Source organism: Ambystoma mexicanum, chromosome 12 (genome assembly GCF_040938575.1).
Source record: "Ambystoma mexicanum isolate Mex_15411 chromosome 12, UKY_AmexF1_1, whole genome shotgun sequence".
NCBI classification, from domain to species: Eukaryota; Metazoa; Chordata; class Amphibia; order Caudata; family Ambystomatidae; genus Ambystoma; species Ambystoma mexicanum.
Window position 1 is genome coordinate 1,097,127,506 of NC_090936.1, and position 16,739 is coordinate 1,097,144,244.

General features: G+C 51.0%; 1 protein-coding gene across 1 annotated transcript in view; it reads right to left on the reverse strand.

Annotated features, from left to right (window-relative positions):
• Nucleotides 1-16,739, reverse strand: part of ANKRD16 (ankyrin repeat domain 16) — a 472,159-nt gene that overhangs the window by 21,847 nt on the left and 433,573 nt on the right. Inside the window, exon 7 of the mRNA XM_069629652.1 lies at nt 15,488-15,566. Within this exon, the coding sequence (XP_069485753.1) occupies nt 15,488-15,566 (79 nt within the window). The remainder of the gene's footprint in view (nt 1-15,487; nt 15,567-16,739) is intronic.

The following is a 16,739-nucleotide window of genomic DNA, read 5'->3' on the forward strand; positions in this document are numbered from 1 at the left end:
AAAGAAACTGGATGGGACGGCCAATGCGATCGCCTGAAATAAATGCAGTATCCGAGGGAGGGTCACCATTTTGAATGCTGCCATTCTGCCCACCCAGGAAACCTTAAGGTTCCTCCACTTCTGGAAGTCCTTCTGTATTGCCTTCAACATGGGTGGGCAATTGGCTGCATACCAGCCCAGAAGCAAGAGTGTGATTCACACTCCCAAATACCTTTTTGTTTTATAAAACAATTTTATTGATTTTAACAAACAAACACAACAGCCAAAACAAAACCAGACAGTGAATATCAGTCATAGCATTCAAGTGTCATATGCAAACTCATGATATATCCACTGCTATCTCGTTACCCTCCCCCCCTCCCGAGCTTACTCCCCATCACCACCTACGGCCGCCGTATCTTGGGGTGCCTTCCTCCCCTCACTCTCTGAAGAATCCTCGTCATCCAGCATATAGGCCAAGTCTTTGAGTTTGCTGACATGTGCCAGCTTGCGCGGCCTGGGAACCCCCCCCCCCCCACCATGCAGGCCCACAAACGTTCCATCTCCAGTTTAATCCCTTTTTCGGACAAGAGATGGGCCACCTCCCCCAGAATCTCCTTATTTCGGGGCACGCCCAGAACATATGTATCAGTCCTGCATCCACCTCCCCACATTTGGGACAAGTCTGTATCCCGGCATTCTTGAACCTTGCAATCTTCTAGGGGGTCAAATACACCCTGTGAGCAATATATAACTGGATTTGCTGCAACCTCGCATTCCTGGATACTTTGTTATGGTATCTCTGAACCCTCCTCCACAACCCGTCACTCATAGAATCCCCAGCTTCTTCTTCCCAGTCCTGTCTCAACTGGAGCACCTCTTTCCCCACCCTTGACATCAATAGTTCATAAATTCGGGAAACTTCATGTCCTCCATCTGACATATCATAGAATGTTTCTATGGCTGTATCGGGTGGACCCTTCAGCACTATTTCTGACCACGTATCTTTTATCTTCTGCCCCAGCCTAGTGTAAGTGATACATTGTCCTCGGTGGAGCTCAGTATCTGCCAACAGTGTGTCGAACCCCACTGGCTTCCCTTCTTGCCATATGTCTCCCAGCACAGCTATTCAGATTGGTTCCCAATGCTTCCGAATTATCTTCCTCAATTGCTCGCCTATTTCTTTCAATGCCACTAACAGCGTTTGTGGGGACCATGGGGTCGGGTTCCCCATGACCCGACAAGCTCTTTGCCAAATCTTCCATCCTATGTCTAACATGCTTGTCCTCCTACCTTGCTGCAGCTTCTGCACCCATTTCCACTCTTTTAAGAAAAACGGGATACACTCAGCCCTCAACAATCTGGACTCTGATGTTGCGTCTTCCGATAACCACCTAACTACATATTGTGGTTGACTGACCAGGTAGTAAATCTCGAAGTTGGGCAATTTAATGCCCCCCCTGGTCATACGTGTTTTGTAGCTTCCATAATGCTATCTTGTTTCTAGTATTGTGCCACACAAACCCTCTACATATACTTTCAAGCTTGCCAAAGAATCGCTTCGGTATCATGTATGGTATGTTCCCAAAGAAGTGCAGCAACCTAGGCAGCACCACCATCTTCTGTAATGCCACCCTCCCCATCATAGTCAATAGGAGCTTGGCCCAGAACTTCATACTGTTTTCAATATTAGTCACTGCCTTCTCAGTGTTATGTTTGTATTCAGCCTCGCCCGTGTGGTATATTTCGATCCCCAGGTACCTAAAGGTCCTGGTCTCCCATTGTATTTGTAGTACCGGCAGTACCTCCCGTGGTTGCCCCCTATATCTACCTAGGGGGAATATACATGATTTCTTGGGATTTACCGTTATGCCTGACAGCACTGCATATCTCCCCATCACTTCCAGAATATACTGTAGGTTCTCCTCAGGGTATCTTAGATACAGCAGCATATCATCTGCATACATTGATATCAAGTGTTGCCCTCCCTTCGTGCTGATCCACCACCTCTCCATATTGCTGTCTCAGGTATATCGCCAGGGGTTCCAGTGCTAAAACAAACAGCATCGGGGATCACAGGCATCCTTGTCTAGTACCCCTGCTAAGCTGCCATCGTTCTGAGACCGTCGCTCCCGTCCTAACACGGGCCAGCGGCGTACTCTATAGCAGTTGTGCCCGTCTCAAGTATGTGGGCCCAACGCAATACTCCTTCAAGGCCGCCATCAACCAAGGCCACTTAACCGAATCGAAGTACTTCACCGCATACTCACACTCCCAAATACTTAATACCACCCGGATGCCATATAAAAGGTCAAAGACGCCTTTAGTGCGGTGAGTTCTCTTCCCTTACCGTTAGGTTGAGCAATTCCGACTTGGTGAGGTTGATCCGAAGACCCGATGTCTCTCCAAATCTCCAGAGCATCTTCCTACAAGCCCTTAGTGAGTCCTCCGGCCTAGCAAGTGAAAAAAGCATATCATCTACAAACGCAGCAACTTTATGCTGTTCTCCCCTGAAGAGTATACCACGTACCTCTTCGGCCTCCCGTATCGATTGCAGTAAAAGCTCCAGGTATATACAGAATATCTCTAGCACAGATCACCAATGGAGGCGAACAGCAGCCGCAAACCCTCATCCACAACCTCAGCCTCCCGCACTCATTCTGGGATTACAGGCGCACGCCACCACGCCCGTGCATATAACAGGAGGGAGAGAGGACACCCCCTGCTTAGTCCCTCTGATAACTCGGACAGGGGCCATCAGTCGCGCCACCGGAGAATTATAGTTGGCCTGGATTATTCGCATAAAGTTCCCTCCCAGACCCATCTTTTCCATCACCCAAAACAAAAAATACCACTCCAGTTTGACAAATGCCTTCTCTGCATCCAGGGAGAGGAGGACCGAGGGCATGGCCGTCTTCTGTGCCTTCTCTACCAAATGCGCCACATGCCTAATATTATCAAATGTCTGTCTCCCCAGTACGAACCCCGACTGGTCCAGGTGGATAAGAGTTGGGAGCAGCCCCTCTTAGTCTATTGGCCTATACGAAGTGCATTTAGTGGGATCCTTGTTGGGCTTGGGAATGAGAGTTATTTTAGCTTCTTCCATGGATGTGGAGATTCTACCCACCCTCCGGAAATAGTTAAATATATTTGTTAGAGTGGGGAACTAATAACCCAGCATATTTTTTACAGAAGGATGCCGTGAATCTGTTGGGACACAGTGATTTATTTGGTGGCAGGCCTACTATGATACTCCAAACCTCTCCCATTGTAATTTCCTGTTCTAATGTCTCCCGTTCAGCCCCTCCCACGCTGGGCAGGTGATTTCCCTCCAGGAAGTCTATTTGTTGTTGGGCCGGGGGATCTCGGGGTGAATATAAGTCCTTATAATAGTCGGCAAAGCAATCTTGGATTTCTTCTGTTCGAGTGTGGCAGATCCCCAGGTCGTCTGTTATTACCCCAATAGTAACACTGCTCGCAGCCCCCCTTAATAATCGTCCCATCAGCACATCCACCTTATTGGCCTTCGCGGGGAACCTCTGGCGGACGAATAATAACAAACCTTCTGCTCGCTTTGTCCTAAGGACCTCCAGTTGTCCAATTGCTCTTCCAAATGCCCTCATTGAGTTCCTTGAAGGAACCTCCTCCATCCGCCTCCTAGCTTCCTCGGCCTCCCCTCCAGTTGGACCTCAGGGACCTCAACTGCCTCTCCCTTTCTGCTTTTGCCGCTATACATTCCCCCCTTATTGTTGCCTTAAATGCATCCCAACGGATGCTCTCTTCCATGTCCGAGCTCCTCTTGAGCTCAAAGAAGGCCTTAATCTTTCCCTCCTGTTCCTCCCTGACAATTGGATTTCGCAACAGATACCCCCGGGAACCTCCACCTCCAGACCCCCATTCTGTGCCCCGGTAGGTGCATCTTCATTGACACTACCTCATGGTCTGCTTTTCCCAAGGGTCCAACCTCGACCTCCTCCACTGCCGGCCAGAGACCCATATATAGTCGTTACAGGATTGTGTCCCTTGAACACTGGACAGGAATGTATATCCCTCTTTGTGCCCCATACCCCCCTCTCGAGACATCATGTAGTCCCAAGGTCTCGAACCCCTCTTGTAGGGCGACCAAAGCCACTGCCCCCATACATTCTACCTCCCGAGGACCTATCTCGAGCCCTATCCCAGGCTAGATTGAGATCTCCCATTAGTATTATGTGTCCCTTCGAGAGTCCTTCCAGTGTGTTTACGAGTTCTCTCAGGAACGCCTCCTGCACCGAGTTAGGCGCGTAGACCGAGGCCATTGTATATGTCATTCCCATAAAATCCCCCACTATTAAAATGTATCTGCCTCCTTTGTCCACCTTAGTTTCTTTCACCTTGAAGTCCAGCCCATTACGGATGTCCAGGGCGAATCCTGCTGTCTTATTAGGTCCCGAGGCCTGAAGAATTTGAGAGAACCCCCGCAATCTCTGTCTGCTGAATTGCCAAGACGTCCGGCCAGGAGGATCTAACAAATTGCTCCAATTATTTCCTCTTGAGAGGGGTATTCAACCCCCTCACATTATGTGTCAACCACTTGAATGGGAACTCGTCGCATGCTCTGCCTTATTCCGTCTCGCCTCCCTTCTCTCCCTTTGTGATCCTTGTTGCCTCCAACTCTTTCCCCTTCCACTCAACCTTTCCCTTGTATCTCAAACCCTGAACCCCATGAACCCATCCCTCCCTCCCCTTCCCCTATTCCAACCCCCTTCCCACTATCCTGTTCCCCAACTTCAAGATGCACCCCACCCTGCCCTCCCTCGCCCTGTCGAGGTCTCCCCCCCCCGGGCTACGCTGCCCTTACCGAAGCCCAGGTGGAGCATCCTCCTGCACTCCCTCCGTCCAATATCAATCCTTAGCTTCCACCCCTCCTTGCATTTGTTTATGTACCAACTCCCTTGGTCAGGCTCCTCATCGAAGTATCGGGCCACCGCCCTTAGTCTCTCCTCATAGTTTCACTTGCGGACCTCGCAGTGTGGCCCTCCACTTGCGCCTCTCCCCTTGCATCAACCACTCCCATGGCCTAGGCCTGGAAGGGTTCTCATTTTGAGAGGGGACCTCTCCCTGCCGGTCCAGGGTCACGTCCAGCTGAAGAAGGTGAACTCCCTCCTGTGGTGAAGTGATCCACTTCTGGACCCTTTTCCATTCAAACAGCAGGCCAAAAGGGAAGGTCCATCTGTATCGAATTCCACGTCTGGCCAGGTCCCTAACCACCAGGCCCATCTGCCATCTCTTGAGTAGGGTACTGGCAGCCAGATCCTGAAACTTGGAGATCTGGGAGCCGTTATACATCAATGGCTCTTTTGCCCTGGCAGCGATAGTATCTCTTCTTTTTGTCCATATCTTGTGAACGCCACCAGGAAGTCTCTCGCTGTTGCGTTAGGGCCTTTCACCAGTCTGCCTGTTGTATGGATCTGATCAAGTTCTATTCCTTCCGGCTCTGCCCCTTCTCACAGAGCCGCAAATATGTTCTGGGCTACACCCTTCAAATCTCTGTCCCCCAGTTTCCGGCAGGTCATTAATCTGTATATTGACCCTCCTTGAACTATTCTCCATGTGTTCCATCTATATTTCTAAATTCTGGGTGGCCACACTGAGACGTTCTATGGCCTCCGAGTTTGCTGTGGTGTCTGTATCCACCTCCTGAAGGTCCCTCTATAGGAGATCAGCCCTCTCCCCCAGCTGACCCACCTCCTGCCTCATTTCCACCAGAACCATGTATAAATCAGAGCGCATCAGTTCGAACTGGTCTTGAAAGGCCTTCGTAAGTGTGGTTTGGAGTGTCATTAAGTCATTATGGAGGTCCTGACTCGTTATGGATGGCCCAGTCTCTGAGTTCGTGGGCTTCCTCTGGTCAATTAGGCTTGGGGTACTCGTGCCCAAATCTTTCGCCTCATTTGGGGCCCACAGGGTAGGAAGGGTACCCGTCACACTCCCCGCCCGATGCCTGCTTCGAGTCCCTCAATTTGGGATTGGACATTCTCCTTGATGTCCCTGGGGGGTGGCCCCCCGTTGATTGGTCCTGGTGGCGAGCTCTTTTCCGGTGGTGGACTCTCCCCCGCTTCTACATCTCCAACGTTTCTCTCTGTGTCCCTCCAAAGTGGAATTGGGCCGAAGGTCCCTAGTGCTATGATATGGCATTTATAACGTGCCTATACACAAGTGATTATGGGTCCAGTAGGTTTCTTCAGCCTCTTCCCTGTCACCAATTGTGATTCTCTCCTGAGTGGGGCTCTCACACGGTATCTGCGTGGGCGCCACTAGCCAGTTACCCACACTAGGCTAAGATGCATAGAGTGTAGCCGGCTAAAGTCTTGTGTCACCGCCACTCAGCGTCCAGGGTCGTGTGTGTGCTCTGCCGGGAGCCCCCTATCTCGCCACGGGTAGTATCCTCCTCACCTTTGATGTGCGGGGGGGGCCCTCATCCATCCCCTGCGGGGGACTCTGCGTCTCTTCTCCCCCTCTGGCTGTGCGCCGGGGAGGGCCCACTTGTTTTCCAGCTGGGGGCTGCCATGCTTATTTTTCCTTCTCTGCTCCGGTGTCGGGATGGGCTCCAGGCCCCCTGTAACTGCCTCTGGGTTGGGCCTGTGATCCCACTGGGTGCCACCGGGAAACACAAGACAAGTGCGTCCCTCAGGCGCCGACTGCAACTCCACCTGCCTGGTCTGTTTTTCTTCCCGCGGGGTCTTCTCCACTCTGCTGTCTTGCCTCAAAGCCTGCAGGTCAGTGGTGGTAGGCGCTTCCAGGCCCCCGTGTAGTGGCACCTCATGGGGCTCAAGTCCCTGTGAAATCGGGATGGCCTGTTTCTTTTTCAGGGGGATAGCCCCTCTCTGCGGTCTCCACTGTGTATGCCTTCCGAGGTTACTGTCCTGTGTTGCCAGGGGACTCCAGGCCTCCCCTGGATGATGCCGCTTCGCAGACGCCGGGCCCTGCACAGTCGGGCCGGAGCGTTTATTCTTCGAGGGGACTGCCCATCTCTGTGGTTTCCCCTCCACTTGACTCCTCCGCTTGTGGGGATTCTGCATCTCCAATCTTCTTAATTTCTTTGAAGGCTCCTGAGGACTCCTCTTCCTCCTGCTCCTGCCAGTTCCGCTTCACAGCTCTACGGGGTGGTGGATCTGCCGTTCACTCTTCGGCGGGTTCTGGAGCGCCTGCCGACACGTCTATTGGGTGTCGGCAGCCATCCTGGAATCCTCTCTCTCTGTCTTGAACCAGATCACATCAGGTTACGCAAACAAATTCAAGACCTTTCTCTTCTCCTCCCTCCTTCCCTCTCCCTCTCCCGTGCTAACCTTCCCCTCGGTTGAGGAGATTGGCAGCCTAGTCCCTCAAGAGTCCAATAGGGTCCTGTCCTCCTGCCCAATTGTCCCCAGCACAACCCCCCCACCCACACTGCCCTCTGGGTCCACAACCACCTGACAGGTGGGTGCATCTGCTCTGCACTTCCCTTTGGGCAGTAGACCAAACTCGCCTGGGATGCCTGGGATGTCTCTACCCATGCACTTACCTGTTGCCTCTCCAACGAGCACATCTGGCACTTCCTACCCTAGGGGATCCTAATAGCACATACCCCCACCCCAAACCCCCCTTTTTTCTTTCTCTGCACAAGACCTCATAGGAACGCTTTCCTTTCTCTTTACTCATTGTCAATGTCATTGCTTATTTGCTCCCTTCTTCCCTTCCCTTATGCCTTGTGGTACTTTAAAACACTGTCTTGCTGTATAAGCACCTTATAAATATCCAGTAAAATAAAAATAAATACTAAGACCCCCTCCTTATTCCCTCGTCTTTCCTCACTCCTGTGGCCAATGGTTCCATGGTGCTCTCCCCGACAACAGAGTTGAATAACTTGGCCAGGAGTACCGCCAATAAAGACTGCTACTGTTTGTAAAAATCTGTCTTCCCCCGGGGCCTTTCCGGCTTTTAGTCTTTGGATCGCCCATAACACCTCTTCCCGCGTAACCTCCTCCTCGAGCGCTTCACTCTCCGCCGCTGTGAGCTTGAGGGGCTGCAGGCCGGCAATATAATCGGGCACCCCCTCCTCCCCACCTCGACCGGTCTGGTGTAGAGCTCCCGATAGTAAACAGCAAACTGAGATGTCCTCCCCTCTATCCACCATACCCCCATCAGTTCCCCGCACCCTGCCTACTCTCCTCTCCACCCTGCACCCCTTCACTCTGTTCGCTAGAAATGTTCCCACTGTGTCGCCTCACTCATATTTTTGTTGCGTGAACCTCAACCTCTTTACTACTTCCCCTATTGATACTGTGTGAAGCTCTTGCCTCTTATCCCTCATCTCATCAAGGAGTCTCTCCCTATCTGCGTCCTTCTGGACCAGTTGGGTCCTCAAAGCTTTCAGTTCCTCACGGAGCCCGCCGCAAGCAGCCCCCTCTACCTTTTCTTCCTCGACCCTTCCAAGATGAGCAATTCCCTGAACGTTGCCTTAGCAGCCTCCCAAACCATCACCATGCGTGCCACCACATTATCAATATACGCCCTTAACTCTTTCCCCCTGGTCCTGAATAGTGGCCTGCCAGATGTCAACCTAGTAGTGATCTTGTAGGAGTTTCCCGGATTCAATGTTCTCCTTACCCGCCACCCTTGGCCCTCCCTCCTTTGCTGACCACCAGTCCAGCGCCGGGTCGGCCACCAGGTTGAAGTCTCCCCCCGGCATGGTTGTCCCCTCTTCCAAGCTTTCCAACATCCCACATATCTTTTGCAAAAATCTCACCTGCCCGACGCTGGGCGCATATAGCGTGGTCAGTGTTATCTGCACTCCCTCATAGAGACCGTTATCCCCAGAAACCTAAATGTTTTCCCTAATAAGATAACCACCCCTTCCTTCTTACGATCCCTGTGAGAGGCCCAATAAGCCATACCAATATCCTTACCCTTGATTGCAGATTCCACTCCCTGCTTATAGTGGGTGTCCTGCAGGAAGAGGATCGCCAGTCGATGCTTGTGAAACATTGCTGGTTAGCGATCTCTTATTTTGGAAGTTTAGCCCCTTTACATTTAACGTGGCTATCCTCACCTCAGCCATACAACTTTTTCACCTTTCGCTGGTTACCCTCCCCTCCCCCCAATAGGAACCCTAACTTCCCCTTCTGTATGAACCTCTGCATGAAATCCCCCTACCCCTTCCACATCCTTCCTTGCCACCACCTTCCCCACTGAGGCGTTCAACCGTTTGTCCCTACCATTCTGGTCACACCAGCCAAAACCACCAGGAATGTGACCCATGCCCTGGTCGCACTACTCATCTCCCCCGCCACCTCCCACAGTGCCACCCGTACCACTGCCCAGTCAACATTCCAGCAGTAACCAACCACACCTGGATCTCTCCCTTTAACTCCCAATTCCCCACTCAAGCACCCTTTCACCTCCCCCTCTCGCCTCCCCTCAACTCAACATTGGAAAGCATATTTTAAACCTCACAGCAAACAAATGCCCCCCTTCTCACCCCTCCTCCCTCACTTTTCAACCGGGATAGGGAGAGAACCCAGGAGCAGAGTCCGGGGCTCAGCAAACAAAAAATTAACTAAGAGCCCTCTTAGCACCCTTCATGTGCCATATTTCCAGGGTGATGGGGTGTTAAACCTCTGGAACTTCCTAGCCCCTTGTACTTTGCGCCTACCCAATGTGGACTTTGGGGCTCGGGGCTCCCGCCAAGGGTTTATTCCGCCCTTGCCTTCCTCTTGGGAAGCTCCACTCCGGTGCCCCACCAGTTTCTCTGTTACACACTTGACCTCTTCCTCCGTGAACAGGTGGTATCTCTCCCCCTCTCACTCGAACACCAGCACAAAGGGGCAGCGCCATCTGTATCTCACACCCTTCTCCTGGAGACACTTGGTGAGGGGCCCGCATTTCTTGTGCCTCAATAGTGTGTGAGCTGATAAGTCTTGAAAGATGGCCAACCTGGAGTCTCCGTACTCAACTTCACCCATGCATCTTGCTTTTTTGAGTATTTTTGCCTTGTCACTGTAATAGTGCAACCGCGCCAGAAAAGAGCGTAGTCCTCTGCTCCCTCCTCCTGTGTGATGCACTCTGTCCAGGGTTACCATCTCCTCCTCCTTGGAACCCAGGACCATTCCTATTTCCTGTATCTTGCGTTCAAGGCCCACAGAGGATTCCCCTTCTGCCTCCTGCAGCCTGAAAAACTGGAGGTTATTTCACCTCTCACGGTTTCCGATGTCTACCTTGAGGCACAGTTCCTCCTCCCGTCTTTCTACTTCCAAGAAGCGCACGTCTGTTTGCGGTTCTAAGACCCCCCTCAAGGCTTGATTAGCCTCCAACCCCTCCGCTCCATCCTCCAGGGTGACCATCTTTGCTGAGAGATCTGCTACCTTCACCCCTATATCTGTCCGCATCCCCTTTATCTCTTCCAGGATGGCCTGAATGTCAATCGCTGCCGAGGAAGGATGGGGCCCCCCCTTCCCTTGGCCTTTGCCATCTCTTCACTGTCTTGGTAGCGATGCTGCGCTAGGGCTCCCTTCCAGCTCATCAACCTATTTCCTTCCTCTTCAACTCCGGGGGCCGAGACACCCTCTGGCCAAGCCCGATCCTTCTTTGCGCGCTCCAGTCCACAACTCTTCCAAGGGCCAGCGGGTTGCACCAGGTCAAGAAGGCCTCGTCTGCCCCCACCCTCAGCTGCGAGACTGCCACCATGATGGACCCCTCAAGGCCTGTCCTTATTCAGCTTCAGCTCCCTTCGCTGACCTGGCCACTCCACCTCATCCCCACCTCACAGGGGAGCTCCACTATATCACTGATCCAGGGGTCACCTGCTGCTTACCACTCAACTCGAGCCCCCTCTTCATTCACCACAGCGGTGCCTCCTCCACTTTCAGGTCCCACCCAGACCTCAGGGCCTCTCTTACCGCTTTGCCAGAGGGTGTTCTCTGTCCACAGTCACAGCTTAGCTTCCAACCAGCGCCTTTGGACGTCTTTCCGACAGGCCTCCCAGTGGCCCCCTGTCGTCTGGAGCACCCGGCGAGGGCGACCAGGTATACACGAAGGTGGGCGGCAAGCCCAACAGGGGCAGTTTTCCGGGGGCCTGCCCTTCCAGAAGCCCGGTGCGTCAGTAGCTGTGCTGCCCTCTTCTCTTGTAGGCATCAACACCTCAACTTCCCCAGCCCATTGGGTGCCTCTGCAGCTGCACACTCGCCATTAGCTGTGTCTCTGGACCGGTCAGTCGCTGGGGGCTAGATTCATCCACAGTTTGCCATGCAGTCACTTCTCGTGGGTCCTCTTCTGCCAAGATTCTCTATTTCATATGCAGCCTTTAACTGTCCTCCTGCAGGCCGCCCCCACTGTTGCAACTCCTACCTCGGCTGGGGTCTCAAACCGGGTCCTCTGGAGCAGCTCCTGGTCTGCCCATGCCTCTGATGTCCGCTCCGGGTCCTTGAAGCGGGTCGGAGGTTCCATAGCACCCCAGGTGCTCCCACAGCCTTCTCTGCTTTTGGACCCTCCCCTTAAGGGCTCGCCACCTCCACACCAGCCTTATTGAGTGGCCCAGCCAGCACGGCAGCGCCTCCGTCACCGGTTCCCTGCATGGTCAGGATCAAGACTCAGGCACGCCACCTTATGACCGCCAGCCCACCCTCCCAACTGGAGGGGGCCCTGCGACCACTTCTCATGCGAGGATCACTCCAGCTACATGAACGCCCGGCTGCAGTATACCGGTTATGCCCTTCCACGCCTCCTCCTGTCTCTCCCTTTTGCAGGCCACCAGCTTTGCAGCTTCAGATCTTCCAGTGCTGCACTGCTGCCCACCCTCAGGGACCCTTCTTCCAGGGACCCTGGGTGCCTCAACTCTGCAGAAACGCCACAAGTCACCAGGGCAGGGGTCGGATCTCTGCGCTAAGGCAGCCATGTTTCCTGCACCCCCTTATGGCCGCCCCGCCAAAACATTTAAACCTACCTCCTCCTGCACCCCACCATCCTCCCCAACTTGATAGTGCCGGCCCCAAACAACCTCATTTGAAACTTCAAGGAGTACAATGCGAACAGCAACTTCACATAAAGATCTATTGAGTTCCCCGGCATAGCTCAAACCATTAATCATTGCGCCAACATTTATCACAAACTATAGGAAACTCCCCAAAAGAAGCAACCAACGTCACTCCCTAGAGTCTACGGGATTCGCTACTGGGCCTCGGGCCGGCCCTCCCCTGCCAGGACTGCTACGTGGCTGATCAACGCCTCAAAATAGACCATGGCGTCACCAGGATTTTCAAAAGTGTGCTCGACCCCCATGTTGTATGCAGAGCTTTGATGGAAATAGAAGGGCATAAGGGATTTGTCCTGCTTGGAGCATGCGCTTGACAGGATCGTCAGATCTTCTGGCTGCTTGGACATAGGCTAAAAAATCCGGATACATGAAGATTTTACTCGACTCAAACTGTAATGATCCACTTTCTCTGGATAGCTTCAATATTTGATCCCTCTCTCTGTAGTTCAACAGCCTTGTTATACTCATAAGTGGCGGCGCTCCATGCTTCGAGGCAGGGACCAGGGAACCATGAGCCATTTCCACTAAAAACTCTCCAAGTATGGTTCTCAAAAGGTTCTTGACTAACATTTCCATAGAGCCTCTTACTGCATTTTCAGGCACCCCCAGGTAGATTGTTCTGGTGAGACCATGACTCCAGGTCATCATACTTCACACACACAGCCGCCACATTCTTCTTCATCACCGGTATCTGTTGATGGTGTTGTTCTACTCTTTCATTGAGGTAACTAATTCATGCTGCAGCCGTGGTAATGCGCTGCTTGGTGATATCCAGCTTAGCTTGTAAAGAGCTTATATTAGCCACAATGTCATCCAATTTGGAATTGACAGAGGCAAAACGGTTCTGCATTGCAGCCATGAAAGGCACCATGTGTGAGGGGACTCCAGGCTGCCCATCATGGAATCACTCATGGTAGCTAACATCGTTGTATCCGTAGACAGTGGGCTTGTGAAAGAATCCATGGGCCCCCTTTGTCGTGTTGGAGTGGTAAGTACACGTTACAGTACACGGTTCTGGTGATCCCCACTTGGGCTGCTCAGACTGGGCCTCTCACCCCCACTTTAGATCTAGGCCAAACACCACCAGGCCTCAGCAGTTTCCCGTCCGCTGCCACCTCACAGGAACCAGGTGTTTCCGCTACAACAACACAAGATCTGCCAGGTCCCTTAACGCAACCCTGCACTATGGGTGTGTCACCACCTCCTCCTCCCTCTCCCACAAGGCATTGGTCACTAAAGTGATGCCACGGTTCAATGCAAGCCCATCCGCAGCACAGCAGCAGTGCCCAGTCACCACTACTGGGCTCTGCCGAGATCGAGGCCTGCCACGCTCCTCCTCAGCGCTTAACTGGGCTGGGTCTCCCACAGTAGCATGTTGTGGATTGCCCAACAATGGACCCAGATCAGCTGCCGGGCCACTCCAGTGGGAGCCGCACAACACACAGTCCAAATGCAGGGACCGCGTCAGTCCTGTTGCCGCAGCAGTCCTGCGAGGTTTAGTGTCTGACGTCTGCCCCTCCACTGCTACGCTTCTCATTAGACCTTGCGCCAGGGCAGGCTGCACAAAGCCGCGATATCACACAGCACTTGTTCCCGGGGGAGCCTGTAGCCACACTATGGGTGCGACCGTGTGAGCACACCGAATGGCAATCCGCAGCACTGTGCTGCCTGCTCTGTGCTCCAACAACCACAAGCTCTGTGCACCTTCTTCCACCCGCCGTTCCCCACATGCCGTCACCAAGGGAGTTCATCTTCTGGGCTCAATGAAGGATTCATTCTGCAAAAGGATATTGCCGGAGCTCTCGGACTAAGTGGCCATCTTCGCTGTTTTTTCGTCTTTACACATTTTTTTGAACTACAAGAACTTTGTTTGTTTTGTTTTGGAAAGCCCTGAAAAGAAGCACAAGAAGTCTGGCAAAAGGGAAGTTACCAGAAGTTGAACATTCTGGTGTCAGTGAGTTATTATAGTGGTAGGGCCAGTTAGAAGTAGGTTTGGACGGAGGACGCTTTCTTTGTACTTTGACGATGGACGAGCACCCTTTGTTTTGTTAGGCAGGAAGCATCCCCATAGAAATAGGGCAAGTTAGGCATTTTTACAATATTATTTGATAAAACCCTTGAAAATGTCTGCAGCACCTCTGACTCCTCCTTCTAGTTTGCCACAGTGGGCTCGGGAGAGCAATGCGTTTCCTTCACCACTTCTCTTTCTAAGTCAACCACACAGCAGCGGGCCTCTGTCTGCCCACTATGAGTGCCCTAAATGCCACAGAGTGTTTACCCTTTGTCCCGCTGCCAGTCCATGCATTTCCTCCAGCATACACCGCATCATCTTCAGGATGCTCCCCCAACTAATCATCAGAAAAACAGGAGAGGGGTATGGGTTGAGCTACCTCCATTCCAAGCACCATGCCTGGTTTCTCTTGTGTCTCACTGACTGTGGCCCCTCCACACCTCAATCTGCAGGGGCGTCTCATCTCCAATGCATGGAAGCCCGGATCCAGCTGGGGTGTCAAGCCCACAAGTTCCTCCCATTTGACCATCTTTAATAAGACAGATCCTCTACACTCAAAAAGCAAAATCACACAGTGCTTGTTTAACCGCTGCCACAATAAACCTCCTTGCACCACACTGACTCATCCTCTCTCATGGTAAAAATGAATATACCCATTGCCAAGGTCCACCATGCCCCATGAACTCCTTTATTATAGGAATAGTAAAAGTAAGACCAGACAGGATTCCTTCAATACAAGATCAAAAACTGTACTTGCAGGAGAAAGTGCTGGTGCAAGAAAACAAGAAGTGTAGCCTCTTCTTGACAGCAAGGTACTGTGACAAACTTGAAAAATTGAGGACCTGACAAACACACAATGTATAGAGTAAAAGGATCGTTTTTAACTCCAACAATGTTTAAAGTTCTCAGGTGGTCCGGAACTCTATCTTTTGTTCTGTAGGTTACAAAGGTTCTCACTCACAATGGTATCTAGGACTTTGGACTTTCAGTCCCACAGTGCAATATTTGTTATGGTAATCACTTGGTCAAAGTCTCTAGAGACCCAAGACTTCTGGTCTCAGATTACAGTCTCTCTGTTAGCTCTCACTTGTTTAATTTGGCGAATATGGCACTGAGACAGGACTGTACCTTCATAATGGCCTGCTGTCTTGTGGCAAAGTCCAGAGCAAAGCAAGGACTTTATGGGTGCTGGACAGGCTTACAAGATGGTACACCCCGCCTCCAAAGACATTATCACCATTAACACATGCTATGGCAGATGGGTGCTTGCGGGAGCAGAGGGAATGTCTAAAGTAGAACAAAAACAGGAAGGCAGGGACAGAGCACAGCGTGAGGAAGTGGGGCAGTGATGAAGACATCAGGAAGAAGGAAACTGGATGATGAAGTAAGCAGGGAAGCACAGACAACTTCTTACCAAATCAAGGAAATAGTAAATATCCACATCTTACCAGATCGTCCTTTCCCGTCTCTTGCATTTATGTCAGCACCAAGGGACAACAGCGTTGAAATGGTCTGTGAATGGCCTTCCTTCATTTTTGAGTAATTAAGGGAAAACAAATCAAATAAATCAACTCATTTAACTCATGACCACACTGAATTTAAATCAGAAATGTATACCACTTGAATTCTATGTCCATTATTAATGTCGTTCTCCAATATAATTATCTTGGATTCTTTTCAGGAACACAGAGGCTCCCTCTGCACCCAACGCCAACAAAAACGTCAATTTTCAGCCCCCACTCACAGGGAACTGAAGATAGCACAAAGTGGCAGTGATTTTTTACTTTTCTTTTCCAGTGTACCAGTAACACAGATTCCATTCTCTACATAACTCAGCAAAGTTGCACTGAGCATACCTGTCACAAGTACACTATCGGGAGAGTATAACAATCCCATTTAGGCACATGAAAACATTTTACACTTCGCCAACATTTAACTGTACATGCCAGAGTTTTGACAAAAAAACAATGTGAAATGTCACTTTAAATTCGTCATGACATTTTTATTTACTAAGCATTCATTAAATGTTACCTTGTGTTCACAATCAAACCCAGAATGTATGACTGGGTTACAGTAGCATATGTGAATTATCCTGTAAAACTCATCACATTAAAAGTTAGCTTTCTTACACATTTCTTTCTGATTAGTAAGGTATCCAAAAGGAAGTTCCTCATAGCATACAACACTACTATAACTAAGTCCTAACAAAAAAAAAAGCTGGGCCATATTGCCGACAAACGCCTTCTTAAGAAGAGTCTTCTTCGTGGAATGATCCCTCTCGGTTTCTTAAAAACACAAGTTTCCATTAACCATACAGAATGTGGCTAGAGGATGACAATGTAAGCCTTAAAACCCAATTGAATGTACTGGTGAAATGATTTTTTTTTCCAAATAAAGGTTTTTGCTTAAGATATTGACGTATTGCAGGAGACCATGCAGAGGGAGTGGGAGCTTTGGTTTATTTAAAGATGGGTTATGTTACATCTATCTTAGCGGATTCACATGCATACAAGATCGAACAGCTTCAGTTGATCTATAATCGTCACGCCTTCTCTTGCAGGCTCAGAGAATAGGACTTGTCTCGAAATTCTTCCCAATAGTTCCCAGGTCACCAGTTTTCTCGAAGAGTGACTGTGCAGCACTTCGCTTAGGGTAAAGATTTACTCATCATAGTCAGAGCCTATAATTTGAAACTCGGAA